The following is a 24,817-nucleotide window of genomic DNA, read 5'->3' on the forward strand; positions in this document are numbered from 1 at the left end:
GGGTAGGCATGTGATGAAAATTATGCAGATTTGCAAAATCATGAAGGCAACAGATAGAGCAAATGCAGAAAATTAAGTTAGTGTGGTGGGTTGAAGTTTCCCCCAGCATTAACTTTTAAGCCAGACCAACTCAGTTAGAAGCAAATGAAGCTGTATTTACAAGCAAAAACTGCACTCTACAATGGAATGCAATGAATATGTACAAAACATACAGTATATGTACAATATTATACAGGTATCTACAATTAGCAAACCCCCTGGTCCAAAAGACTAGGGAAGCCAATCCAAACCTTCCCCACCCTTCCCCCTGTACCAGAGAGAGAAGAGAGGAGCTGGGAGAAAGCTCCTCCCTGGGGGACACCACTAATGACTGGCTGCCAGCTGGATGTGGCACCATTCACCACCACTCTCTGGACTCAGCCCTCCAGGTGAAGCAGAACAGCCAAGATCAGAGAAGAAGAGAATGGAAGTGAAATGTGAAGAATTGTTATGATACAACTTCTCTGAGGTGGCTCAGTTGGTAGCACATAAGACCCTTAATGGGAAGGTCGTGAGTTCAAGCCTGCAGTAGTGTCCTCCCTACTCTAGTTGTGAGGTCTGTGGTGACAGGTTGGTCTCGATGATCTTTGAGGTCCCTCCCAACCTTAGGAATACTGAATACCAACTTCTCTTATCCCAGACTTTCACCCCATGAATTTGTTTAGAACAATCTTTTGTTTTCCTTTTTACAACCAATAGTGATTGATTTATGTTTTTCCACTTTTCTGCTTGAAATCTGCAGGTAAATTTTAAAGGCATAGCCTAAACCCACCACAGTTAGATACCCAAATCTACAAAGTGGCATGTAAAAAGGCAGCAGATATTTCTTTAGACAGCACCCAGTGAACCTCCTGCCACGAGAGGTTGTAGAGGCGTAGTCTGAGCATATTTAAAAGAGAACTGCACCAATTCAGCACAGAGAAGGTAAGGTTCAGGGGAATCTAACCAATCTATGTGAAGGGAGACTGAAGAAGACAGACCCAGGCTCTTTTTAGTTGTGTCCAGTGACTGAACAAGAGAAAAGGAGCAATAACTGAAACACAGGAGGTTCCTTCTGGGCATGAGTCAACGTTTTAGTATTTTTTTTATCATGAGAGTGACCAAGCACTGGCACAGGTTGCCCAGCAAGGCTGTGGACTCTCCATCATTAGAGATATTCAGAAGTTGCCTGGTCATGGTACTGGGCATCCAGCTTTAGATGGCACTGCTTGAGAAGAAGGGGTTGGACCAGATGACCTCCAGGGGTCCTTTCCAACTTCAACCATTCTGTGAAACTGATGAACCCACCCATAAGAAAATACTGACACCATCAGTCAAGACTGATGTATGACAACTCTGGATGCCAAGACAGTCTAAGAGCTTTAGGCTATGTGCTTTCCCTAAAAACCACCTCTTTGCCACTGTTGGAAACCAAACTACTGTGCCACTAGGAAATTTCCCCTGTGCTGTCCTAAAAAGTGTGTTGCATACTTTAAATTGGCATTTTGTATTACACAGAAATATTTGATTTTGGAAGTGGAAAAAAGAAGAGTCCTTAATGCTGTTAAAACGCCTCCAAATTGTATTTCCTGCAAAGCATCTGTTTCAACATCTTCATTTCTTATTTTCTCCTTTTTCCCCACTGGGACAGTCCTGCATATATCATCATTTATGCAAAGTGCATCATTTGCTACTCCTCATTGGCAAACAGTTTTAATTACTTAAGGCTATGTATGACATGCATATGTATTACCCTGATGTAAAACTGATTTAAATCTATCATGTGAGAACTACAGTATACACTTGTATAGACTTTAAGCCATTATACTATCCAAGAATTTCTTAAAATAAGAGATTAATTTGCTTAATTAATACCCAAATCAAAACTTTTGGTCCACTCTTTTCAAGTTAACTATCACAGAATGTTAGGGGTTGCAAGGGACCTTGAAAGATCATCTAGGCTAAGCCCACTGCCAGAGCAGGATGATGTATACCAGGTCACACAGGAACACATCCAGGCAGGTTTTGAGTATCTGCAGAGAGGGAGACTCCACAACTCCCCTGGGCAGCTACTGATATTCAGGAATCAAAGACCATTTTCTAAATCATTTATGAGTATTAATTCCCTTCAAGGGTGAGGAAAAATAAATAAATAGATAATTTTCCTCATGTCTTGGAGCAAAAACCACTGATAAAGCACTCCATGAATAATTCAAAACAGAGCACTTAGAAGTGCAGAAATCATAAAATTCCTCTGGCTGAGTTTTGATCAGTTCATTTAAGACACTGCCTGAGAGTTATAAGCTAAGCAAGGGATGATCACTGTCACATGCTGACACCTTCCCCGTCTATTTACTGAACCATCAGTGTAACAGTGATTCCATTGCCAAGCCACTGCCATTCCCAGGGCAGGCACTCTAGGTCCAATAAACCCCAGGCTTATTTTGTTGCTTTTTGGATCTAGAGAAATGTAGGCAATTTGGAAATGAGCTTCAGCACTGAATAAAATTATAATGTTTATAATACAGCCTAAGAACTTGAGCATTTGATCACAGTCAGTTTCTCCAGTCCTGTAATCAGGAAGAACATCCTTAAGTTTAAGGTCACAGTTGGATTTTTTAACCCTTTTTTCCCCCAGCATCAAGCAAACACATAAAAGGAAAAGCCTATTCCAAACTACTGCTCAAACATTTAGTTTGGGAAATAGCAAGAAGCACATAAAATTGATGGCACACTTACTAACATCTAGCTACAAGGATGTACCAGGGCTTTTTTTGCCACAAAATTGTTATTCAGAATGAAAGACCTCCACCTAATGGTAAATAGCAGCTTTGACACCTTCTTCCCAGCTAAGAACTGCTTTGCAAATTAAGTTTCACTTTGCATGAATAAAAAGTAATTTTTAGTATACTTCTTTTACCCTTCCTGCTGTATGTGAATTATGACATGAAGTATTTCCTAGGGGCTCTCTTAAGAAACAAAGGTTTGCAATATGAGATCAAGCTCCTCGACATTATTATCTATTAATACTCTTAGCCTCCTTTCTAAAATGAATTGAAAGTTTACATAAAACATCTGGTGTTCATTCAGTTGGTTCAATTTTTTATTGCTTCATTCATATTTTCTTAGGGTACAGCATAAATAAATATTTTTCTTTCACTATCTAAGCAGTGTCAGATTCATTCTCTGAGGAGAGACCGAGGGAGCTTATTGCTGTCTACAACTAGCTGAAGAGTGGTTGTAGCCTGGTGGGGATTGGTCTCTTCTCCTAGGCAACCAGAAACAGAACAAGAGGACACAGTTTCAAGCTGTGCAATGGGGACTTTAGGCTTGATCTTAGAAAAAAGTTCTTTACAAAAAGAGTGATTGCCCATTGGAATGGGCTGCCCAGGGAGGTGGTGGGGTCGACATCTCTGGAGATGTTTAAGAAGGGCCTGGATAGGGCACTTGGTGCCATGGTCTGGTTGATTTGTTAGGGTTGGGTGATCAGGTGGACTTGATGATCTTGGATGTCTCTTCCAACCTGATTGATTCTGTGTTTCTGTAACATGAAGAATTTTTTCACTGTGAAGGCGACAGAACACAGGAACAGGCTGCCTGGGGACAGGTTATGGAGTCTCCCTCTCTGGAGATATTCAAGACCCATCTGGATGCGTTCCAGCGTTATCTGGTATAGGTGATCCTGCTCTGGCAGGGGGATTGGACTAGATGATCTTTCGAGGTCACTTTCAGCCCCTAACATTCTGAGATTCTGAGAAACTACTCCCTTTTTCCATCAGGTAGCCTCAGTACTTAGCATCATCTTCACCAAAAGAGAAGTACTGTTAAGTATACCAGAAAAATTGTAGGTAAGTCATAACTTCACAGATTCTAGGTTTAAAAATATAAGGGCCTCACAGACAGCCTCACCTACATATCAGCAAAATATGCTTCACTCTTTACTTACATATAGTATGGTATTTTGCTTAATAGCAATATGAAGTGTGAATCCTTCATAAGAAGAGAACCAACACTACCTCACCAGCAGTGATTCTCTGCTTAACATGCCAGTCATCACCAGAACACTATGAAGCAATAATTATTTGGACCTGTATTCTTACTGTAAGAAGTCTATGATACATTATCTTAAATTTCCAAAAAGATCACGTTGTAACATTCTCATTTACTCCTCATTTATTTACTGCCACTTGAACATTGATGCATTTGAAAAATGGAATTTCTGGGGAAGAACAACATTATGATAAAACTGAATGCTATGAGGAATACATTCAATCCTCATGCAGGATGGTACAGTGAATGATGCTTATGATCAGGATTGTGCCCCAAACATTTCTAGGATATACTTCTCTGTGTGTTAACCCTCCTTTGTTCCCCCTCCTTTCTGGAGGTGGGGGGGGGGGGGATCCTGGCACCACTGAGTCCAGGTAAACAGCCTACCTGGGTATGGTCTCACCCCTGTGGTACACAAGGGCCAGGCTATATGTTTGTTTCCCCGGGTATAGCATATACTTAGGCCATATTTGGTAGGTGTCAGTTCATTGGTTAATCTTTGCATTAGCTACAGATGCTTATTGGACCAGTATTCACTGGGGCAAATGGTAAATAGGGGTCGTTTGGTAAATGAGCCCCCCCACATTCATGTTGGAGCCTGTATCTGTGTGCGTGCCAGTGCTGTTGTGATCCACCATGTCCCGGGACTCAAACCAGTGCTCCAAGAGGCCTCGTGGTCCTTTGCCACCGTCACCCAGCTGCATGCGGTGGCATGGACAGTACTCCCGTGGGATCAACCGCTGCGTGATCCATTGCTGTAGGAGAAAACCTGGTAGCCCGTGTGAACCAGTGTTGCTGATCTGCCACAGCCCCCCCCGCCCTGAGCGGGGAGCCTTTGTATCCGGGGAGAAGCAGGAGCCAAGCGGTGCAGCCACGCGGTCAACGCCATTTCCTGTCTCCTTATTACGGCACATCCGTGCCACGTTCAATCGACTACAAACATTATTAAGGGAAGACTTCACAAAGTTCTCAGCTTGTGAGTAAGCCAAGGCTTTCTTTATAGAGCTTCAGTTAGGGTAGTGTTTAAATTGCTCCAGGTGGAGGGTTGCCAGTCACTGACCAACCCCTCCCCCGCTGCTCTCTGAATCAGGTTCGATTCTAAGTTCTGTGAATCATTTAAGTGCCCATACATAACATTCTGTAAAGATAGTTCCACTAACCAAATATTGATACCCATGAAGGGTGACTGTGAATACCCCATTACAGAGTTTGCATATATATATATAAATAAACTTAACATATATTTTCATTGATATATCTGCTGCTCATTTCTAAGGGCATATTCACAACAGATGGTAACACTGCACTCACTCCACATGTGCTGCATTTGTAGTGGGAGCCTTTCCTTACTCAAACTTGATTGCCCCCAGAAAGCACTTTCAAACACCGTTCTGAAAGGAACAAAACAGTAATCTAACTGTATGACTTGTAGATGCAAAATTAATCATTTAAGACCGGATAAACAACTTCAGTTATTTTAGAATAGAATAAACCAAACCAGGTTGGAAGAGACCTTCAAGATCATCGTGTCCAACCCATCAACCAATCCAACCCACCCAAACAGCTAACCCATGGCACCAAGCACCCCATCAAGTCTCCTCCTGAACACCTCCAATGATGGCGACTCCACCACCTCCCTGAGCAGCCCATTCCAATGGGCCATCACTCTCTCTGGATAGAACTTCTTCCTAACATCCAACCTAAACCTCCCCTGGCGCAGCCTGAGACTGTGTCCTCTTGTTCTGGTACTGGCTGCCTGGGAGAAGAGACCATCATCCGCCTCTCTACAACCTCCCTTCAGGTAGTTGTAGAGAGTAATAAGGTCACCCCTGAGTCTCCTCTTCTCCAGGCTGAGCAATCCCAGCTCCCTCAGTCTTTCCTCATAGGGCTTGTGTTCCAAACCCCTCACCAACTTTGTTGCCCTTCTCTGGACTCGTTCCAGCAAGTCAACATCCTTCCTAAACTGAGGGGTCCAGAACTGGACACAGTACTCGAGGTGCGGCCTAAGCAGTGCAGTATACAGGGGCAGAATGACCTCCCTGCTCCTGCTGGCCACACTGTTCCTGATGCAGGCCAGGATGCCATTGGCCCTCTTGACTGCCTGGGCACACTGCAGGCTCATGTTCAGCCTACCATCAACCAGTATCCCCAGGTCCCTCTATGCCTGGCTGCTCTCCAGCCACTCTGACCCCAGCCTGTAGCACTGCATGGGGTTGTTGTGGCCAATGTGCAGAACCCGGCACTTGGATGTGTTAAATCTCATGCTGTTGGACTCTGCCCATCTGTCCAGCCTGTCGAGGTCCCTCTGCAAAGCCTCTCTACCCTCCAGCAGATCAACTCCTGCCCCCAATTTGGTGTCGTCAGCAAAAGTAATAGTATCTTTTTAATAAGAAAAAAGCACTTTATTTCATCATTTACTGATGAAGTCCCCAGACACTGTAGGAGAAGGGAACAAAAAAAACCCTCACTTTAAAACAAGTAATTTGCAACAGTCACACAAATAGAAGTTTTCTGTCTTATGCAACAGTTCAGCATTTCATTTAAGCTTTAGTGGCAAGATTAGACAAGCAGTGATAATGTCCTCGCTCAGGTATCTTTCAGAGTTGACAGTCTTGCTTATTTGTCAGCTATTCTCTTCTGTAAAGCTTTCTGAACAGGACAGAAACATCCAAGTTCATAAAGAAGCTGTTATCAAAGTAGCAGTAGACTTGAGCCCTATCTGTCTAGCTGTCAATCCAGATACAGAACTGGAACTACCATTTCCAGTGGTCATGGTTCACCTGGCCAACTGTTTTCTTGTCATTCACAAGTTTTCGGACATGGATACACTTATTCTGGGAACCTGACCACGTGCTATGAGCTGGTCAGAGAGAAAAAGAAAACAATACTCTGGCAAACTGCAAGATGGAATCAGAGAATGGAAGGGACGGCAATAAGCAATAGTTAACTTTGTACACTTTATCTTGCCAGAGTAAATTAGTGAAAATTTAGTTACTTTTCTTTTCAATGCACTGCATAAAGCCAATGAAACTGGATGACAAATGGTGAAGATTGGCATAGTTGGCAATGGCTATTAAGTGGTTTGTTTTCTTGTAAGCAGAACATGTTCTGAGTTATTTCTTCACACTAAACTTAAAACAAGTTGGTGAACAGAACAGAACAACCAGGTTGGAAGAGACCTTTGAGATCATCGTGTCCAACCTATCATCCAACACTATCTAATCAACTAATGGCACCAAGCACCCCATCAAGTCTCTTCCTAAACACTTCCAAGTGATGGTGACTCCACCACCTCCCTGGGAAGCCCGTTCAAATGGCAAATAACTCTTCCTATGAAGAACTTCTTCTTAACATCCAGCCTAGACCTCCCCTGGCACAGCTTGAGACTGTGTCCTCTTGTTCTGGTGCTGGTTGCCTGGGGAGAAGCAACACTTGCAAAAGCCCAGACAGAAAACCTCTGAAAACAGACTCTGAAATCTCATCAAGAAAGCTAACTGATCCTATTGGCCCTTCTCTTACACATTAGATGGCATTAAGAATACAAGTTCTATGCAGCTCAATTTTAACAGCGGAGTTAAGTCAGAAGACTTAATACTAAATACAAAAACATCCAATAAGATGGGAAGTTTTCTGCTGTTGGGCCCAGAACCTTCTTCTCAATCAAACAGGTAGCCTCATTTAAAACCAGAAGTGTTTTTTACAAAACTATTTTCAAGTATAAAAGCACAAAAAGGATGTCAAACAGACTCTACTAAAATGGGCACTGTGCAACTCAAACATCCAAATGAAGTTTGTCCCAGTTTGCTCAACTCTATAAAATGCAAACAACAATGAACTTGGCACCAATAACAATAAAAGCAGTACACACAAATGACCAGGATATTCCTAAGTAGCTACTCTGTTTCAGAAATGAGGAGGTAAAAATAGAGAGATGTATGTGGTAGTAGCAGTGACCTGCCAAGTGTTTGGGACTGATGACAGCAGGGACACAACTACCTGCCTTAAGGGCTTCAACTGTTATATGAGGAAATGTATTTAAAAGTCTTCCTTCGACAACTTTTGTTCTGTTGGGACAGGAATTGGGCTAAAACAGAGTAAAGGGGCTTACTCTTATGGCTGGTTGAACGAGTCTAAAACCTCTAATTTGTCTTCCTAAATCACAAGTTTACACAAATCACTGATGAAATCTGCAATACAGAAGTCATACTAAAGGTTACCAATTTTGATGCTTTTTGCATGCTTACTGTATTTTATTTGCCTCAAAAATATATGGTCTCCAGATGGTAATTGTAAAAGGCATCACTCTGTAATATTTTTGGTACCAAACACAGTGTTTAAGAAAGCAACCACTCATGACTACAATGAACTTAATGTGTTTTATGTTTTTAATCCCTATAAATCCCTAGAAAGGATTGAAATCCCTATGAAAGGAATTAATTCCCATGCAAAGATGACCTCTCATGTCTTTATTTGCAACATTATACTTAAGATCTATTTGGCTGCATCCCTAAACATATCGAGACAGTAAAGTTCTAGAAGCTTATCACATGAAAATTCACGTTCAACACATTAAAGCTTGATGTGATTAAATGTGATATGCATCCTGTAAGACGAGCATTTCCAGTGGTGTTACCTCACCCTTTGTAATTCCCACTTTTCTATAAGATGCTCCACTTCACCTCCGAGAACTGCTGTGTTACTGTCATCCAGCAGCAAGAATCCATTTCTCACTTCAACAATTCCTGAAAGCTTAATTTTTGTTCCAGGTGGAGTGTTCAGGCTAGAAGCGGAAACAAAGCCAACATTTCAAATATGTCTATTAACATTTTGCCACTAAAAACATAAAACTCTGCTTTTGCTCTACTTTCAACACTGCCATATTTTATATTTTACATGATCAACAGAAACCTTTGCAATAATTCTTTCAGTAGGCACAGTATTTTTTAAATAGCTTTATTGGAACACTTCCCATTCGTTACACAAAAATGCCATATGGCAAATTAGATTCTAACAGAGATGAATGTTTGCAAATTGTCTGTTTGGTTAAAATCCAATTAAACAATACCAAACTGAAGAAGTGATTTGTTTAGACTAATTGAATATATCTCAAAGTCAGTTGTCCACAAATAAGCTCCTCATGCCGGGGTGTGTTTATAGTTAATAAATAGAGAACGGTTAAGCATCTGATTTTAAACTTTTAATGTAGGAGACAAAGATATGTTGGTAATCTATAGAAAGTATATGTACAGTATCCTTCTAACAGTAACAAAGAAGAGCTCACATCATTCCTTCAGTGATGAATTCTCTGACATCACTAAGATTTTAACAAAAAGCTTTCAAATTGTCTTCTGATGGCTGGTGTTCTTTCAATATTTTGTGATCTGGAACCTACTTACACAGGTACCTGTTGGCCTTCCTTTTCTGCTCTCTTCATACTTATACTGGAACATGACATTCTAAGTTCTGCTGGCTCAAGCTAAAACCGAAATATCATTGTCTGTGTCAGTTTGGGCTGGGTGTCTCTTACTGATGCCACACGGGATGCACACTTCTGGTGCTCCGTGTGTCCAGCCCAGTGGGTGGACACAGAAAGCCGCATTCATTCCCATGATGTCCTGCTCCCTATAAATCTATCAGCAAGGTCTCACATTTCCTCTTTCTTCCCTTGCTGCTCCCTATCTAGTAATGGAAGAAGAGTTATCTCAAGGCCTCTTGGGCCTGGCTAGGCCTAATGCCAGGAGAAGAAGGGGGAAGGGCAATCTCAGATCTGGCCAGCTGAGATTAGCCTAACAGCAGAGGGGGGGAAAAAAGAGCCCTGGAGGGTTTGGAAATACCCTCAGGTAGGGAGAAGGGAAATGCTGGGATACTTCTAGGTGTGCTGTAAGGGACTCTGTTTGCTTTGGGTTCCTTTTTGTCACTATGCTTGTAGCTTCTGTAAAACATTCACGGCTTTTCCATTTAAACTTTCCACCACTTCTGCAATCCATTTGTCTGAGTCTCATTTTCTCTGCCCCAGTGAGAGGCAAGAGAGGAACTGCCTCAACCTGGGACAGCGTTCTGCCTTTTAAGACATAATTACTCCAAATTACAAGCTGGCTTTAGCTCAAAAGGAGCAGTTTGACAGCAAAAGAAAACATTCAAATATGAAGTAAGCAAGTGTTGCACCTAGCTAGAGAGAAAGAGAGAAAGATCTTTTCTTTAAATCAATGTAACCTGAATTTGAACAAAGAGCAAAAAGGCATACCATGACTCAAGAGACTAAACACTAAGTTTCAACATTTTCATAACCAAACACACACAAAATTCCCATGTTCAACAGTAAGTAGCTCTCTGACCCTTCATTTTTAACTGAAGAAATTTTTTACTAATTCAATCCAATTTAAAGCCTTGCCCACTGTAAAGCAGCACAAGTGACATTAAATTAGGTGTCTCAGCCTCGTGACATTCTTGCTACAGAAGTCAAGCGAAAGATCCTCTACAGCTAAAAAACTGGAAATCTGGGTAAGTTTGCATACATCTGAAATGCTGCATGCTGTGACAACTCCAGCATTGCAAAAATGGCTGCAAAAATCCACTTTTATGCACCCTCCTTATGCATTTTAGCATAAAAGATACTGCAAATGGCATCCTCACATGCTTTTGCATGTTGAATTTAAGGTTCTCCTTTATATACAAAATACAAGAAGGAAGTCTGTTTCGTTTTCCTGTATTACTAAGGATGCTTTCCCATATTTAAGGGCATTGTGGTGGTTTAGGCTGGGTGCTGGCCCGGATGCCACTGCATAGACCACACCTGGGAGGTCCCAAAGGGGTGGGCCCCAGCCCAGGGGGTGGTCACAGGCAGGTATTCCATTTCCCATAATGCCCTGCTCCCCTATAAAATGTCCATGTGGGGTCTTCACTTCCTCTTTCGTCCCCAGCTGCAGCCTAGGTAAAATGGCATGAGCCGCCTGCCTTGGGCCTGCCCAGGCCCAAGGCTGGGTTGGGGGGGGGAGGAAAGAGCCCTGGGGGGGGGGTTGGGTGTACCCCCAGGTGGGGATGGGATGTTTTGGGGTATGTTGTGGGATTTCTCTCTTTGTCATGGTGCTTGTGGTTCTCTGTAAAGCTTTCATTGTTGTTTGTTTTTAAATTGTTTTTCTATTTAAACTTTCCATCACTTTTGCAATCCCTTTGTCTGAGTCGTTGTTTCTGCCCTGTGGTGGGGAGGGGGTTTGCCCCAACCCATTACAGGCATGTAAGCTTAAAACCCAAACTTAGAAAAGAAAGTTTTTCACCTTATTTTTGACATGCTACTGTATTCCACAGCCGTGCAGCTTGTGTGTCCATCGGTCATCTGTAAACGTAACATTCTGGGAGCAGCCTGAGATTCTTCGTTATCCTTTGGTGCAGCAACATTGCGTATTTTCTGTATTTGCAGAACACACGGCCCTTCCAGCTGTGTATGCAAAGAAGGGAAGATAAAGCTGTTAAGACCATTAAGCAAACACACTGTAATATCTAGACACACTAAGAGATGCCCTGAGGCGAAGGAAAGGGTTATTTGATTGGGCAGTAATGTTCGATTCCTGTCATTCACGTATTATAAGGTTCTAAAGCACAATGAAAAAAACAGGCTTTATGATGCTTCACACATCTCCATGATACCAACTGTGGAAAAGAAGTGAAGCAGAAGAGCTGGGGGGTGCTAAACAAGCAAACAAAACCACAAACATTGTCACTTCCAAGATACCAGGGAGTCTGGATAAGATTTCACGTGCTGTACTGCAGGGCCACACTATTCCTAAGAAAGAAACAGCCTCGAAGACTGTTTGGCTGTATCAGGAGTACCTTTCAAGTACAATTGCTTTGTAAACACTAACTAGAAACACAGCTTTTTCTAGAAGAGGTGTGATCAGAACCTAGAAACTTCAGGACACACTGCTATCTGTTGGTTACTTAAAAATGCTGCACCAGAAGATGCGTGGCCAGCGGATGAAATGAGGTGATTCTGCAATTTTATTCTGCTCTGGTGAGACCTCACCTGGACTACTCCATCCAGGTCTGGAGCCCTCAATACAGGAAGGACATGGACCTGATGGAGCAGGTCCACAGAAGGGCCACGAAAATGATCATGGAGTTGAAGCACCTCCGCTACAAAGACAGGCTGAGGGAGCTGGGGTTGTTCAGCCTGGAGAAGAGGAGGCTCTGAGAGACCTAATAGTGGCCTTCCAAGACCTGAAAGGGGCCTACAAGAAGGATGCAGATTGTTTACAAAGCCCTGTAGTGATAGGATGAGGGGCAATGGCTTCAAACTAGAGACGAGTAGATTTAGATTGGAGGTTAGGTTACTATGAGGGTGATGGAAAATTGGAACAGGTTGCCCAGGGAAGTTGTTGTTGCCCCATCCCTGAAGATATTCAAAGTAAGGCTCAACAAAGCTCTGAGCAACCTGATCTGATGCAAGAACCCTTTTCACTGCAAGGTAAAGATCAGTACCTCAAGACTGGAGTAAATCCTAACACAGAAATTGGGAAGTGTATAACTAATCTTAAACAGGAATCAGAGTCACTGCCAACTTATGTTGTAACTGCTTACCACTGAAGTGGTGGTAGTCAGAAAGCACCTCTCTGAGTTCAAAAATTAAATGCTTTCTGAATTCTTCCTTTCTGGAATGGATGTTTCCATTTTAATGGGATATAAATAAAAAACTTTATGTGTAGTTTAGCAATGATGTTACATTTAATGTTACCGTCCCTGAAATTATATTCCATTAATAACACTTAACAGGCATGGTATATTGTCATCTACATGGATGGCAGGGTTCAGCTTCTTCAAATCCTATTCAAATGTGGCCATCTTGTGGCTAAGGTGGGTAATATTGATTTATTTATTTTTTAAGCCATACAAAACACAGATGCAACTTCATGAATAAAACATGCCTGTGTATTAATGACTGAAGTTGATAATCACTTATAATTGTCAAATACTCATGTTTCACACCATAATTCTCGGCCAGCTTTTACACAAATAGTTACTTATTACACTAAAACTACAAAATAAAGTTATTTTCTATGCAGGATTTGTCCACATTTCCATTCAATTAAACAATATTGAACTTAGTCTTGAATTAGAGGAGCAATAGCACCATATAATTTCTATTTTTAACTCAAGTATTTATGAACAACAAATTACTACTTTCTACTGAAAGATTATATTAACACATCACTCCTGTCCCAATCATATTCTTTACTTGCATAAAGCAAATACTCTCCTTTATAAACACACACTTCTGTAACATCAGGTATTTGTGCACATTGCAAGCTAAAGGACACAGTCTCAGGCTGCACCAGGGGAGGTTTAGGCTGGAGGTTAGGAGGAAGTTCTACACAGAGAGAGCGATTGCCCATTGGAATGGGCTGCCCAGGGAGGTGATGGAGTCACTGTCATTGGAGGTGTTCAGGAGGAGACTTGATAGGGTGCTTGATTGCACGATTTAGTTGATTAGGTGGTGTTGGATCATAGGTTGGCCACGATGCTCTCAAAGGTCTCTTCCAACCTGGTCTGGTCTATTCTATTCTATTCTAAATAGTAGCACTTACAGTCAGATTTGTTTTAAGGTACTCAAAAACAGGAAACTAGACTGCACTCAAGAAAGTTACAGCACACTAAGAGTCTGAGCTTAAAATTACAAATAGAAATAATTTTCAAAGAGACTTTCTCTGTGCTATCATTACTTCTTTTCAAAACCTGGAAAATTATCACCCTCCCGCACCTGGAGAAGCCTTGAGCACAAGCCCTATGAGGAGAAGCTGAGGGAGCTAGGGGTGTTTAGACTGGAAAAGAGGAGGCTCAGGAGAGACCTTCTTGCTCTCTACAACTACCTGAAGGGAGGTTGTAGCCAGGAGGGGGTTGGTCTCTTCTCCTAGGCAAACAGCACCAGAACAAGAGGACACAGTCTCAAGCTGTGCCAGGGGAGATTTAGGCTGGAGGTGAGGAGGAAGTTCTTCACAGAGAGAGTTGTTAGCCATTGGAGTGTGCTGCAGTGCAGTCACCATCCCTGGAGGTGTTCAAAAAAGGATTGGATGTGACACTTGGAGCCATGGTTTAGTTGTCATGAGGTGTTAGGTAATAGGTTGGACTTGTTGGTCTCTGAGGTCCTTTCCAACCTGGTTGATTCTATGATTCCATGGTTTGTAGGTGTTTCCTTTGGGTTGGGGGAACACATTTGCTGTTTGGTTTAAGAAAAATTTTCTAAGATCTATGACCAAGTAAAGACAGTTAATTACAGTAGGACCAAGTAAATCTTACTAGAATTTGACATGCAAAATATCTTGACTCCTTATCAATGACAGACTGAAGTAAGTTGGTCCTTAACATTTAACAAATACCATTTGTTAAAGGGCAGTCTTAAAGACCATTGGGGACCACAGTCCTCTTCCGTTTCCTCCAGCTTCACAAAAGAAAAATAACCTTTCTTCTCTCTGCATTTTCTGTTTTTAACTATTAAAATGGAAGGAGCCTGATCTCTCTAAACTATCTTATAATCAGGGAAACACAAATACCTCCAATCAAACAAAATCATAGCTCTACACAATAACAAATAAAGTTTGAAAGAACTTTTACCAGAAAGTTTGTTTAGTAAGTAGTAAGCTGCATATACAGACCGCTGCACGTCCAAAAATTATGATCCTGTAATACACTAGCTCATGTGTACCCTTCATATCTGAACTTACAGTTCAGATATTATATGCTCCAGCAATGGTTGTGGCAGAAGCCAGTGTTAACAGCAGTCACCATTCCAATTAGACAGTATCATCAGCACAAAACCCAAATCTGAACGCCTCTTAACAGCCTTTCTAATCTGTCTTGTTCCCTTAAACCAAACCCGCCTTGATTTATCACCATTTGAATTTCAACAGTGATGGTATGTGCTTCCCCAGAACTTTCATCTCAGTGATACAGACTGTCAATATTTGAAATAAAGAATTTGAATTTAGAGGTTCTACTGGTATGACCGTTTGAGGCTGTGCCTTTAAGAAAGGGACAGTGCTGGGACACTCTGGCTGCATGTTTTGGAATAATCACGAAAACAATCAGATATTCTAAACGAATTTCATTGGTAGATTGGTAGAATGCAACTTTAAGTTTTGAGTTCAGTTGGAATTTTTCTCAGTTTCTCTCTGTCCTGCTTTTCCAGCCTGTCTGCTTCTGAGCAGCCGGAGTTCTGACCCTGGATAAAGATAAGCACTAATCCTACTAATAGGCCTACTAAAATTCTTCTCTCTTAATTGTGGCAATGCCAGCGACAAGCAGTGTGAGCAATCTGGCAGTGCAGGCCTAGAGCCTGACATGGTGGTAGGCCATGCTCAGCATAAATGCAGAGCCAGCTAGCAGTGGAGCAAAACAGTGCTGTGCCTGCAGCATGTAACTAAAACAAGACACTGGTAGCTATAAACATGGACAGTTATCTTGGGACAACAGGACATGCACCTGCATCAACAACCTCGTTGTGTCATTAGTAGTTGGACCAATAATCTGTAATAGTGCAATGTGTGGTCACTCATAGGGAACCAATGGAGCTATGCCAACAGGGCACTCCGAGTTTATATAAGTTGTAGCAGTTGCCTTGCTACGCACTTCTGCCTTTCCTGTCTCCTGTTCTTCTACACTTTACTGTGCTATACTTGCACTACAGGCCTGCTCCATAGGCCTGCACCTCAGGCCTGCAATACTGGAACAATAAAGGAACAATACTCGATCATACTGGTCAGCCGTATTGATTCCAATCTCCATCGTCCGATACTTAATGACTGTTTTTCTCTCTCTTTCTAACCCTTTTTGGGAAAAAACGGAGGGAGGGGGAGAGAGTGGGGTACAGGGGGGGAACCCTCCTCTGTTCGGAGAGGGAATTCCATTCCTATATTAATTTTTTTTTTCTCCCCTTGCTGTATATTTCTGTATCTATATTGTAAATACTGTACATATTGTGTATATCTAACCTGCCTTTCCACATTGCTTGTAAAATATAGCATTCCTTCCACTTCTCCAGATGAGTTAGCTGTGGTTTCTTTTCCTCTTTGTGGGGGAGAGAAGGCTAGGCCTTCTCTCTCAACCCACTACAACTGGGTTTAAAACACAATTCTTTCATTTATCGACTCTCTTACCTGAGTGTAAAAAAGAAAACAGGAAAAGTACTGAAGGGGCTAAATTTAATTTTCATCTAAATATACTGTATGATCATCTACCATATCCAGGTCTTGAGCATAATACTATCTGTACCATACAAGATGTCATACCACAACTTATAGGGCACACAGTCATAAGACAATTACATGAAGTGTATAGCTATACTCATGTGAATCAGTAAGTCACGTAACACAGCATCAAGGTGTATCACTACATGTCATAATCACACAGTCTCTTTGCTTTATTCCAGAACAAGAGGACACAGTCTCAAGCTGCACCAGGGGAGGTTTAGGCTGGATGTTAGGAAGAAATTCTTCACAGAAAGAGTGATTGCCCATTGGAATGGGCTGCCCGGGGAGGTGATGGAGTCGCCATCACTGGAGGTGTTTAGGAGGAGACTGGATGGGGTGCTTGGTGCCATGGTTTAGCTCATTAGATAGTGTTAGATGATAGGTTGGACACGATGATTTCAAAGGGCCCTTCCAACCTGGTTTATTCTATTCTAACCTGTTTTGTTATTTGCACAAGAATAAAGGAAAGGAGAAAACAAATTTGGATATGATGTCAAGATCAAACAGGTTAAATTACTCTTAAGTGATAAAAGAAAGCTACTAGGAATTATATTTATTTAAGTATTTCAAAGTTGGGACATAAAAAGAACAAGTCCTCTCTTTATATAAAGTCTAGTGGGCAAGCTAACCAGTTATCTATTTATCCTGCAATGTATTCAAACCTTGTGATGTTTGGTGGGTGAAATAATGACACAAATCAGATTAAAGCATCTTACAAGGCTGTCATCATACAGATATCACAGAACACCAAAAAACTTCAGTAAAAATACACCTACCTTTTCCACCTTTCCACCATTGATGTCACTGGGGAGGAATTTCTTGCCAATCGTTCTTAAATCTGTCTGAAATTAATACAGAAGACAAGAGAACATTAACCTAAAATACCCTGTTACCATAAAAGAGGAAAGAGTATTTATTCCACAGTGCCAACTATTTATGTACTATAAAAACAAATGGTTTTCCTTTTTAAACTGTACTCTTAAGCACATTTTCAGAAATCATTGAAATGCTTTTAATAAATGACACAAAATGACTATGTTTAATTATTAGACATAACACTGAAGTTTAATAGCAATGAAGGTCTTTCTTTGCTCTTCATCAGGCACTTAGACAACAACATTTTTATTGTGTGAGTTTTTACATGCACAAATCCTTCAGAAAGGTTGGAATGATTTTTGCAATTACTCCTGGAGTAAAAGCATACATCATATTTCCATTAACTGCTTTCCAACTTGGAAATGAGAAAGACAGCTGCATGACATTAGTCAGCAACAGTTCAAAATGACCACTGACATTAAAAGAAGGGGGGGGTGTAGACAGGCAGAGGTTGGTCTCTTCTCCCAGGCAACCAGCACCAGAACAAGAGGACACAGTCTCAGGCTGCACCAGGGGAGGTTTAGGCTGGAGGTTAGGAGGAAGTTTTACACAGAGAGAGTGATTGCCCATTGGAATGTGCTGCCCAAGGAGGTGGTGGAGTCACCATCGCTGGAAGTGTTCAGGAGGAGACTTGACAGGGTGCTTGGTTGCATGGTTTAGTTGGTTGGGTGGTGTTGGATGATAGGTTGGACACGATGATCTTGAAGGTCTCTTCCAACCTGGTCTATTCTATTCTATTCATACAATCAGAGGAACAAATCCCCACCAAAGCACTTTCCTCATCTAACACTGGTTGGACAAGCATAACAATTAGGGTGCCGCATGACAAAAAGTGCATGCACTGGATGGCTAAACCAGCATGTGAAAGTAGGAAATGGAATAAAAACTAATTAAACTTCACACATTAGGTTTTTAGTGTGCTTATGTATGTTAAAAGAAACAATAAAGCACAGCAGTGCAGCCTAAAATACCTATGTTTTCTAAACTCCATTGCTTGAAGGAAGCTTGTTGTTTTAAAGAGAACATGCTGAAGCAGATTACTGTACTAAATCTGAAAACCCTCCTTATTTCTTATGATGACAAATGCTCCCAAAAGAAGGACCAAGTGTAATTACTACTAGAACTTGTACACTATTGCACCATTAACTGTGACTGCCAACTGTTGTGGCATTGTAATCTACAACTGAGCAGAACTGTATTTTAGTATCTAAAACACTATGAACAAGTAGTTTACCCAGCTTTTCAGTGAGGAACATTAGTACTCTACCAATAGAAAATTAATTGTAGGAATGCTCATTTTCATGTATTTACTCTGAATATCTACAGACTGCAAAAATGCTCAACTCGCTTTCTGTTGCACAAGACAGCCATAGATAGTGATAAGAAAGCACATTTGATTTTCATTCTGAGCCCACCTGATGGAACTCATCTGTCATCTGTCAGTCATTTATCTCTAAATTGCACATAGGCTCCTATCAACCATTCCTACGTGTTCCACATCCACGTAACAGCATGGTGCTCTGCAACCACAGCAGCAGAAAGGAGGTATAACTTCTACAAACTCTTTGCAAGATCTTATGTAAAATGAAAGTATTTGAAGGACTGAAGGTACATTTAAGTCTATTCCATACTTATTTACGCAGCAGTTCACACCAAAAAAACCCCACACACTAGAGTCAGTTGACTTCTTGGTTTATTCTGCCTGAAACATGTCTCCAGCAACCAAGGAATGAATTTGTTAATCTGTAAGAAGGGGAATTCAAAGTCATTATTATCCTGTCATTCAAGAGACACTCCTACTGCCTACTTACCCAACAAGCAACTTAATCTTCTGGGCATTAAACAATTGACTTAGTACCAAAAATATTGATAAGCAACCAAAACTTGCTTTGGAGTACTTGTACAGCATCTACTCCTGTACTCAGCACTGGTTAGGCCACACCTTGAGTACTGTGTCCAGTTCTGGGCTCCTCAGTTTAGGAAAGATAGTGACCTGCTGGAATGTGTCCAGAGAAGGGCAACAAAGCTGGTGAGAGGCCTCAAGCACAAGCCCCATGAGGAGAAGCTGAAGGAGCTGGGGTTGCTTAGCCTGGAGAAGAGGAGGCTCAGGGGAGACCTTATCGCTCTCTATAACTACTTGAAGGGATGCTGTGGCCAGGTGGGGGTTGGTCTTTTCTCCCAGGCAACCAGCACCAGAACAAGAAGACACAGTCTCAAGCTGCATCAGGGAAGGTTCAGGAATAAATTCTTCACAGAAAGAGTGATTGCCCGTTGGAATGGGCTGATCAGGGAGGTGGTAGAGTCACCATCATTGGAGGTGTTTAAGAAGAGACTGGACGGGGCACTTGGTGCCATGGTTTAGTTTATTAGTGTTGGATGATAGTTTAGACTCTATGATCTCAAAGGTCTTTTCCAACTTGGTTAATTCTATTCTAGTTTAGTTTATTTGCATTATTGGTCAAACAAATCAGAAATACAACACACACATGCACAAATGAACATACTAGTACTTGTGCCAGCATATAATCACTTGGAGGTACTTCATTTGGTTTTGGGGCTTGGTTTATATTTTATAAAGCAGTAGTAATGCATACTAGTATGCTGCTACAGTCCAGAAACAAAATACTTGCCCTCTGCATGCTTTGTATTACATTTTCTGGAATGTTTCATTATGAGTTTGCTTTACTTCTCAAATTCATTCTGGGAACTCGTGCATGCATACTTATGTGTGATCAAACACACGCTTGAAAGAACAGATGAAAGGAGCAGAGCAGATAGTCTTTTCAGAGTATTATCTTAAACCAACAGTGGTTGAATCTCAAAAGATGGACAAAATAATCCCTAATAATTCTTGGTCACAATCTCATCAAGGAAAACAAACAAACCAACCAAACACAAAAAAGGAGAACAAACACACCAAACAAAACCTCACATTTTTCTCTTAAGCACTCTAGTAGATAGTTTTTTCCCCCTAGGAAGTACAGGTAGATATTACAAAGTTTACACAGACCTAGAATAGAATAAACTTTATTAGAATAAACCAAACCAGGTTGGAAGAGACCTTCAAGATCATCATGTCCAACCCATCAACCAATCCAACCCACCCAAACAGCTAACCCATGGCACCAAGCACCCCATCAAGTCTCCTTCTGAACACCTTCAATGACAGCGACTCCACCACCTCCCCGGGCAACCCATTCCATAGCGCAATCACTCTTTTGTATAGAACTTCTACAAACAGCATACATAAGCTTTCAAAAATTCTGAGTATGGATGACTGAGAAATTTTAAGCAAAGAAAGTGTAAAATTCTCAAAACTCCCCCTTGTGATTTTGATAAATTAAAAGTAATAAACACACAGATTAAGTAGCTGCCTTCTTGTTCATTGTTATTTAAAGGAAGCAGACTTACTTATGCTTCCCAACAATGTATAGACTAGAATTCTGAAAAGCAGGAATTCACATAAACACTTCCCTGGAGTTCTTAAAACTGTTGAGGTTTAGTATTTCCAAGCTCTTTATATATCCTATATACTTCTGCATTCATTTGTTGGCAGGAATAATGACTACTAATGCAGATTTCTACAGTAAGTAAATAAATAAACCACAACTGTTCGCAATTATCAATATGTGCACTTCACAGAAAACATTCACCAGTAGTTTGAATATGCTTTAAGGAATATCATGTTGGATGTGGAGAGGCCTGTGGATGTAGTCTACCTGAACCTAAACAAGGCCTTTGACACCGTCCCCCATAGCAAACTCCTGGCCAAGCCGTCAGCCCATGGCTTGGATGGGAGCACACTGCGATGGGTTAGGAACTGGCTGGAGGGCCAAGCCCAGAGAGTGGTGGTGAATGGTGCCACATCCAGCTGGCAGCCAGTCACTAGTGGTGTGCCCCAAGGATCAGTGCTGGGCCCTGTGCTCTTTAACATCTTTATTGATGATCTGGATGAGGGCACTGAGTCCATCATCAGTAAATCTGCTGATGACACCAAGCTGGGGCAGGAGTTGACCTGCTGCAGGGTAGAGAGGCTCTGCAGAGGGACCTCGACAGGCTGGACAGGTGGGCAGAATCCAACGGCATGAGATTGAACACATCCAAGTGTCGGGTTCTGCACATTGGCCTCAACATGCAGTGCTACAGGCTGGGGTCAGAGTGGCTGGAGAGCAGCCAGGCAGAGAGGGACGTGGGGGGTACTGGTCGATGGCAGGCTGAACATGAGCCTGCAGTGTGCCCAGGCAGCCAAGAGGGCCAGTGGCATCCTGGCCTGCATTAAGAACAGTGTGGCCAGCAGGAGCAGGGAGGTCATTCTGCCCCTGTACACTGCACAGGTTAGGCCACACCTCGACTACTGTGTCCAGTTCTGGGCCCCTGAGTTTAGGAAGGATGTTGACTTGCTGGAACGAGTCCAGAGAAGGGCAACAAAGTTGGTGAGGGGTTTGGAACACAAGCCCTATGAGGAGAGGCTAAGGGAGCTGGGATTGCTCAGCCTGGAGAAGAGGAGACTCAGGGGTGACCTTATCACTCTCTACAACTACCTGAAGGGAGGTTGTAGAGAGGCGGATGTTGGTCTCTTCTCCCAGGCAGCCAGTACCAGAACAAGAGGACACAGTCTCAGGCTGCACGAGGGGAGGTTCAGGTTGGATGTGAGGAAGAAGTTCTATACAGAGAGAGTGATTGCCCATTGGAATGGGCTGTCTGGGGAGGTGGTGGAGTCACCATCATTGGAGGTGTCCAGGAGGAGACTTGATGGGGTGCTTGGTGCCATGGGTTAGCTGTTTGGGTGGGTTGGATTGGTTGATGGGTTGGGCGTGATGATCTTGAAGGTCTCTTCCAACCTGGTTTGGTTTATTCTAAATGTCCAGAAGCCAAACTATGTAAGCTGGTTTATTCATCCCAACACACTAAAACTTTTTGCTTCAATGTCACACCTATATCAGCGCACAGAACTTCTGGTTTTATTACTGCTTGTACACTGACATTGCATAAACATCAAACAAAACTTCTGCTGCAAATTAAGTTCATTTTTCGACTCCATGTTTTAGCCTGGAAGAGGTGTTATTTCCAACTAAAATTCTCAGCAGACATTCAAGGAAAGAAGTAGTCTCTCCTTCAAGTAAATCACAAAAACAACTTAGCCACACAAACTTACACTTGAGTCATTAGATAGATAGTTTTTAACGTGACTTGTTTACGAACGCTTTCACAGTCATAACTTACATTAAGGGCAACGAGGATAATGTCATTTGTATTAACTTTTTCAGAAGAACTTATGCAAGCCTCAATTCCTTCATCTGAAAGATACCTGTTAAGAAAAGAACACAAAACAAATGGGCATTAGAATATCACATAATGTACCTATATACAGAAAAAAATGTTTGCCAAATAATAAGATTATTGTCTCAAATTTTAAGTTTTGTGCTAGTGAAGGATAGATTTGAAAGCACTTGGCACACTGCATTATGTAATCAGTTTATTTACACTGACATCAGGTTAAGGAAGGGACAGGCTGGAGAGGTGGGCACAAGCCAACCTCATGAGGTTCAACAAGACCAAGTGCAGGCTCCTGCATCTGGCAATCCCAGGCACAAATCCAGACAGGGCAGTGACTGGCTGGAAAGCCACCCAGAGGAGAGAGACTTCTACAAATATTCAGTATTCAGTATTCCTAAGGTTGGAAGGGACCTCAAAGATCATCGAGTCCAACCTGTCACCACAGACCTCACAACTAGAGTAGGGAGGACACTACTGCCCACTGCAGGCTTGAACTCATGACCTTCCCATTAAGGGTCTTATGCACTACCAACTGAGCCACCTCATAATGGCATAATGGGGGTGCTGGTGGATGAGAAGCTCAACATGAGCTCTCAGTGTGCACTTACAGCCTGGAAAGCCAATCAGATCCTGGGCTGCATCAGGAGAAGTGTGGCCAGCAGGTCAAGGGAGGTGATTCTCCCTCTCTACTCAGCCCTGGTGAGACCCCACCTGGAGTACTGTGTCGAGTTCTGGAGCCCCTATTACAGGAATCCCCTATTAGAGGGATATGGACGTGCTGGAAGGTGTGCAGAGAAGGGCCACGAGGATGGTCAGAGGGCTGGAGCACCTCTCCTATGAGGACAGACTGAAGGAGTTGGGGCTGTTCAGTCTGCAGAAGAGAAGGCTCCGAGGTAACCTCATTGTGGCCTTCCAGTATCTGAAGGGGGCTTACAGGAAGGCTGGGGAAGGACTTCTCAGGATCTCAGGTAGTGATAGGACTAGGCGGAATGGAATGAAGCTGGAGGCGGGGAGATTCAGACTGGAGGTGAGGAGGAGGTTCTTCACCATGAGAGTGGTGAAGCCCTGGAATGGGTTGTCCAGGGAGGTGGTTGGGGCCCCATCCCTGGAGGTGTTTAAGACCAAGCTGGATGAGGCTCGGGCAAGCCTGATCTAGCGTGGGGTGTCCCTGCCCATGGCAGGGGGGTTGGAACTAGATGATCTTTGTGGTCCCTTCCAACCCTGAGTGATACTGTGATATTATTTCTTCCGTTATTCCTTTAACTAAAAGGAGAGGAAGAAAAAACCAACACAACCAAACAACACAGCTCCACATGCACGCTATGACACTAACAACAGCTTTCATCTCAATTAAGTTGAATAGGGTAACACTAAACACTACACAGTCCTTATGCCCATCCCCTCGAGTTACAGGAAGCTGGTTTCAAAAACAACTAATCAGCTATGCAGGCTTTACTTGATACAAGTGGCATACTTTCAATCATGCACTTGAAAAGGCAAAACAATACAAAATTAAACAAAAGCAGCATCTCACACACAACACAAATGCATTTGTTTCTAAAAGGCAAAACTGTATGGTTAATCCCCAAGGCTTGGAGCATGTAATGGCCAGGCATAGAGGGACCTGGGGGTACTGGTCGATGATAGGCTGAACATGAGCCTGCAGTGTGCCCAGGCAGCCAAGAGGGCCAATGGCATCCTGGCCTGCATCAGGAACAGTGCGGCCAGCAGGAGCAGGGAGGTCATTCTGCCCCTGTACACTGCACTGGTTAGGCCACACCTCAAGTACTGTGTCCAGGTCTGGGCCCCTCAGTTTAGGAAGGATGGTGACTTGCTGGAACGTGTCCAGCGAAGGGCAACAAAGTTGGTGAGGGGTTTGGAACACAAGCCCTATGAGGAAAGACTGAGGGAGCTGGGGTTGCTTAGCCTGTAGAAGAGGAGGCTCAGAGGAAACCTTATTGCTCTCTACAACTACCTTAAGGGAGGCTGTAGTCAGGTGGAGGTTGGTCTGTTCTCCCAGGCAACCAGCACTAGAACAAGAGGACACAGTCTCAAGCTGCACTAGGGGAGGTTTAGGCTGGATGTGAGGAAGAAGTTCTACACAGAGTGAGGGATTGCCCATTGGAATGGGCTGCCCAGGGAGGTGGTGGAGTCACCATCATTATGAGGTGTTGACAGGGTGCTTGGTTGCATGGGTTAGTTGATTGGGTGGGTTGAATGATAGGTTGGACGCAATGATCTTGAAGGTCTCTTCCAACCTGGTTTATTCTGTTCTATTCTATGCTGTCATCCTGTAAAAAGGTATTTTTTGCTTGCCTGGGCTACCAAGAAGCTGATAAAGATGGAAGTGCACTACAGTG

General features: G+C 42.6%; 1 protein-coding gene across 1 annotated transcript in view; it reads right to left on the reverse strand.

Moving 5' to 3' along the window:
* Positions 1-24,817, reverse strand: part of TDRD3 (tudor domain containing 3) — a 139,298-nt gene that overhangs the window by 61,179 nt on the left and 53,302 nt on the right. Inside the window, exons 2-5 of the mRNA XM_068158907.1 lie at positions 22,404-22,488; positions 17,081-17,146; positions 11,343-11,503; positions 8,707-8,848 (exon numbers count right to left, since the gene is read on the reverse strand). Of these exons, the coding sequence (XP_068015008.1) occupies positions 8,707-8,848; positions 11,343-11,503; positions 17,081-17,146; positions 22,404-22,488 (454 nt within the window). The remainder of the gene's footprint in view (positions 1-8,706; positions 8,849-11,342; positions 11,504-17,080; positions 17,147-22,403; positions 22,489-24,817) is intronic.

The sequence above is a fragment of the Melanerpes formicivorus genome, unplaced genomic scaffold (genome assembly GCF_026170545.1).
Source record: "Melanerpes formicivorus ecotype bairdi unplaced genomic scaffold, bMelFor1.0.p_v2 SCAF_44, whole genome shotgun sequence".
Classification (NCBI taxonomy): Eukaryota; Metazoa; Chordata; class Aves; order Piciformes; family Picidae; genus Melanerpes; species Melanerpes formicivorus.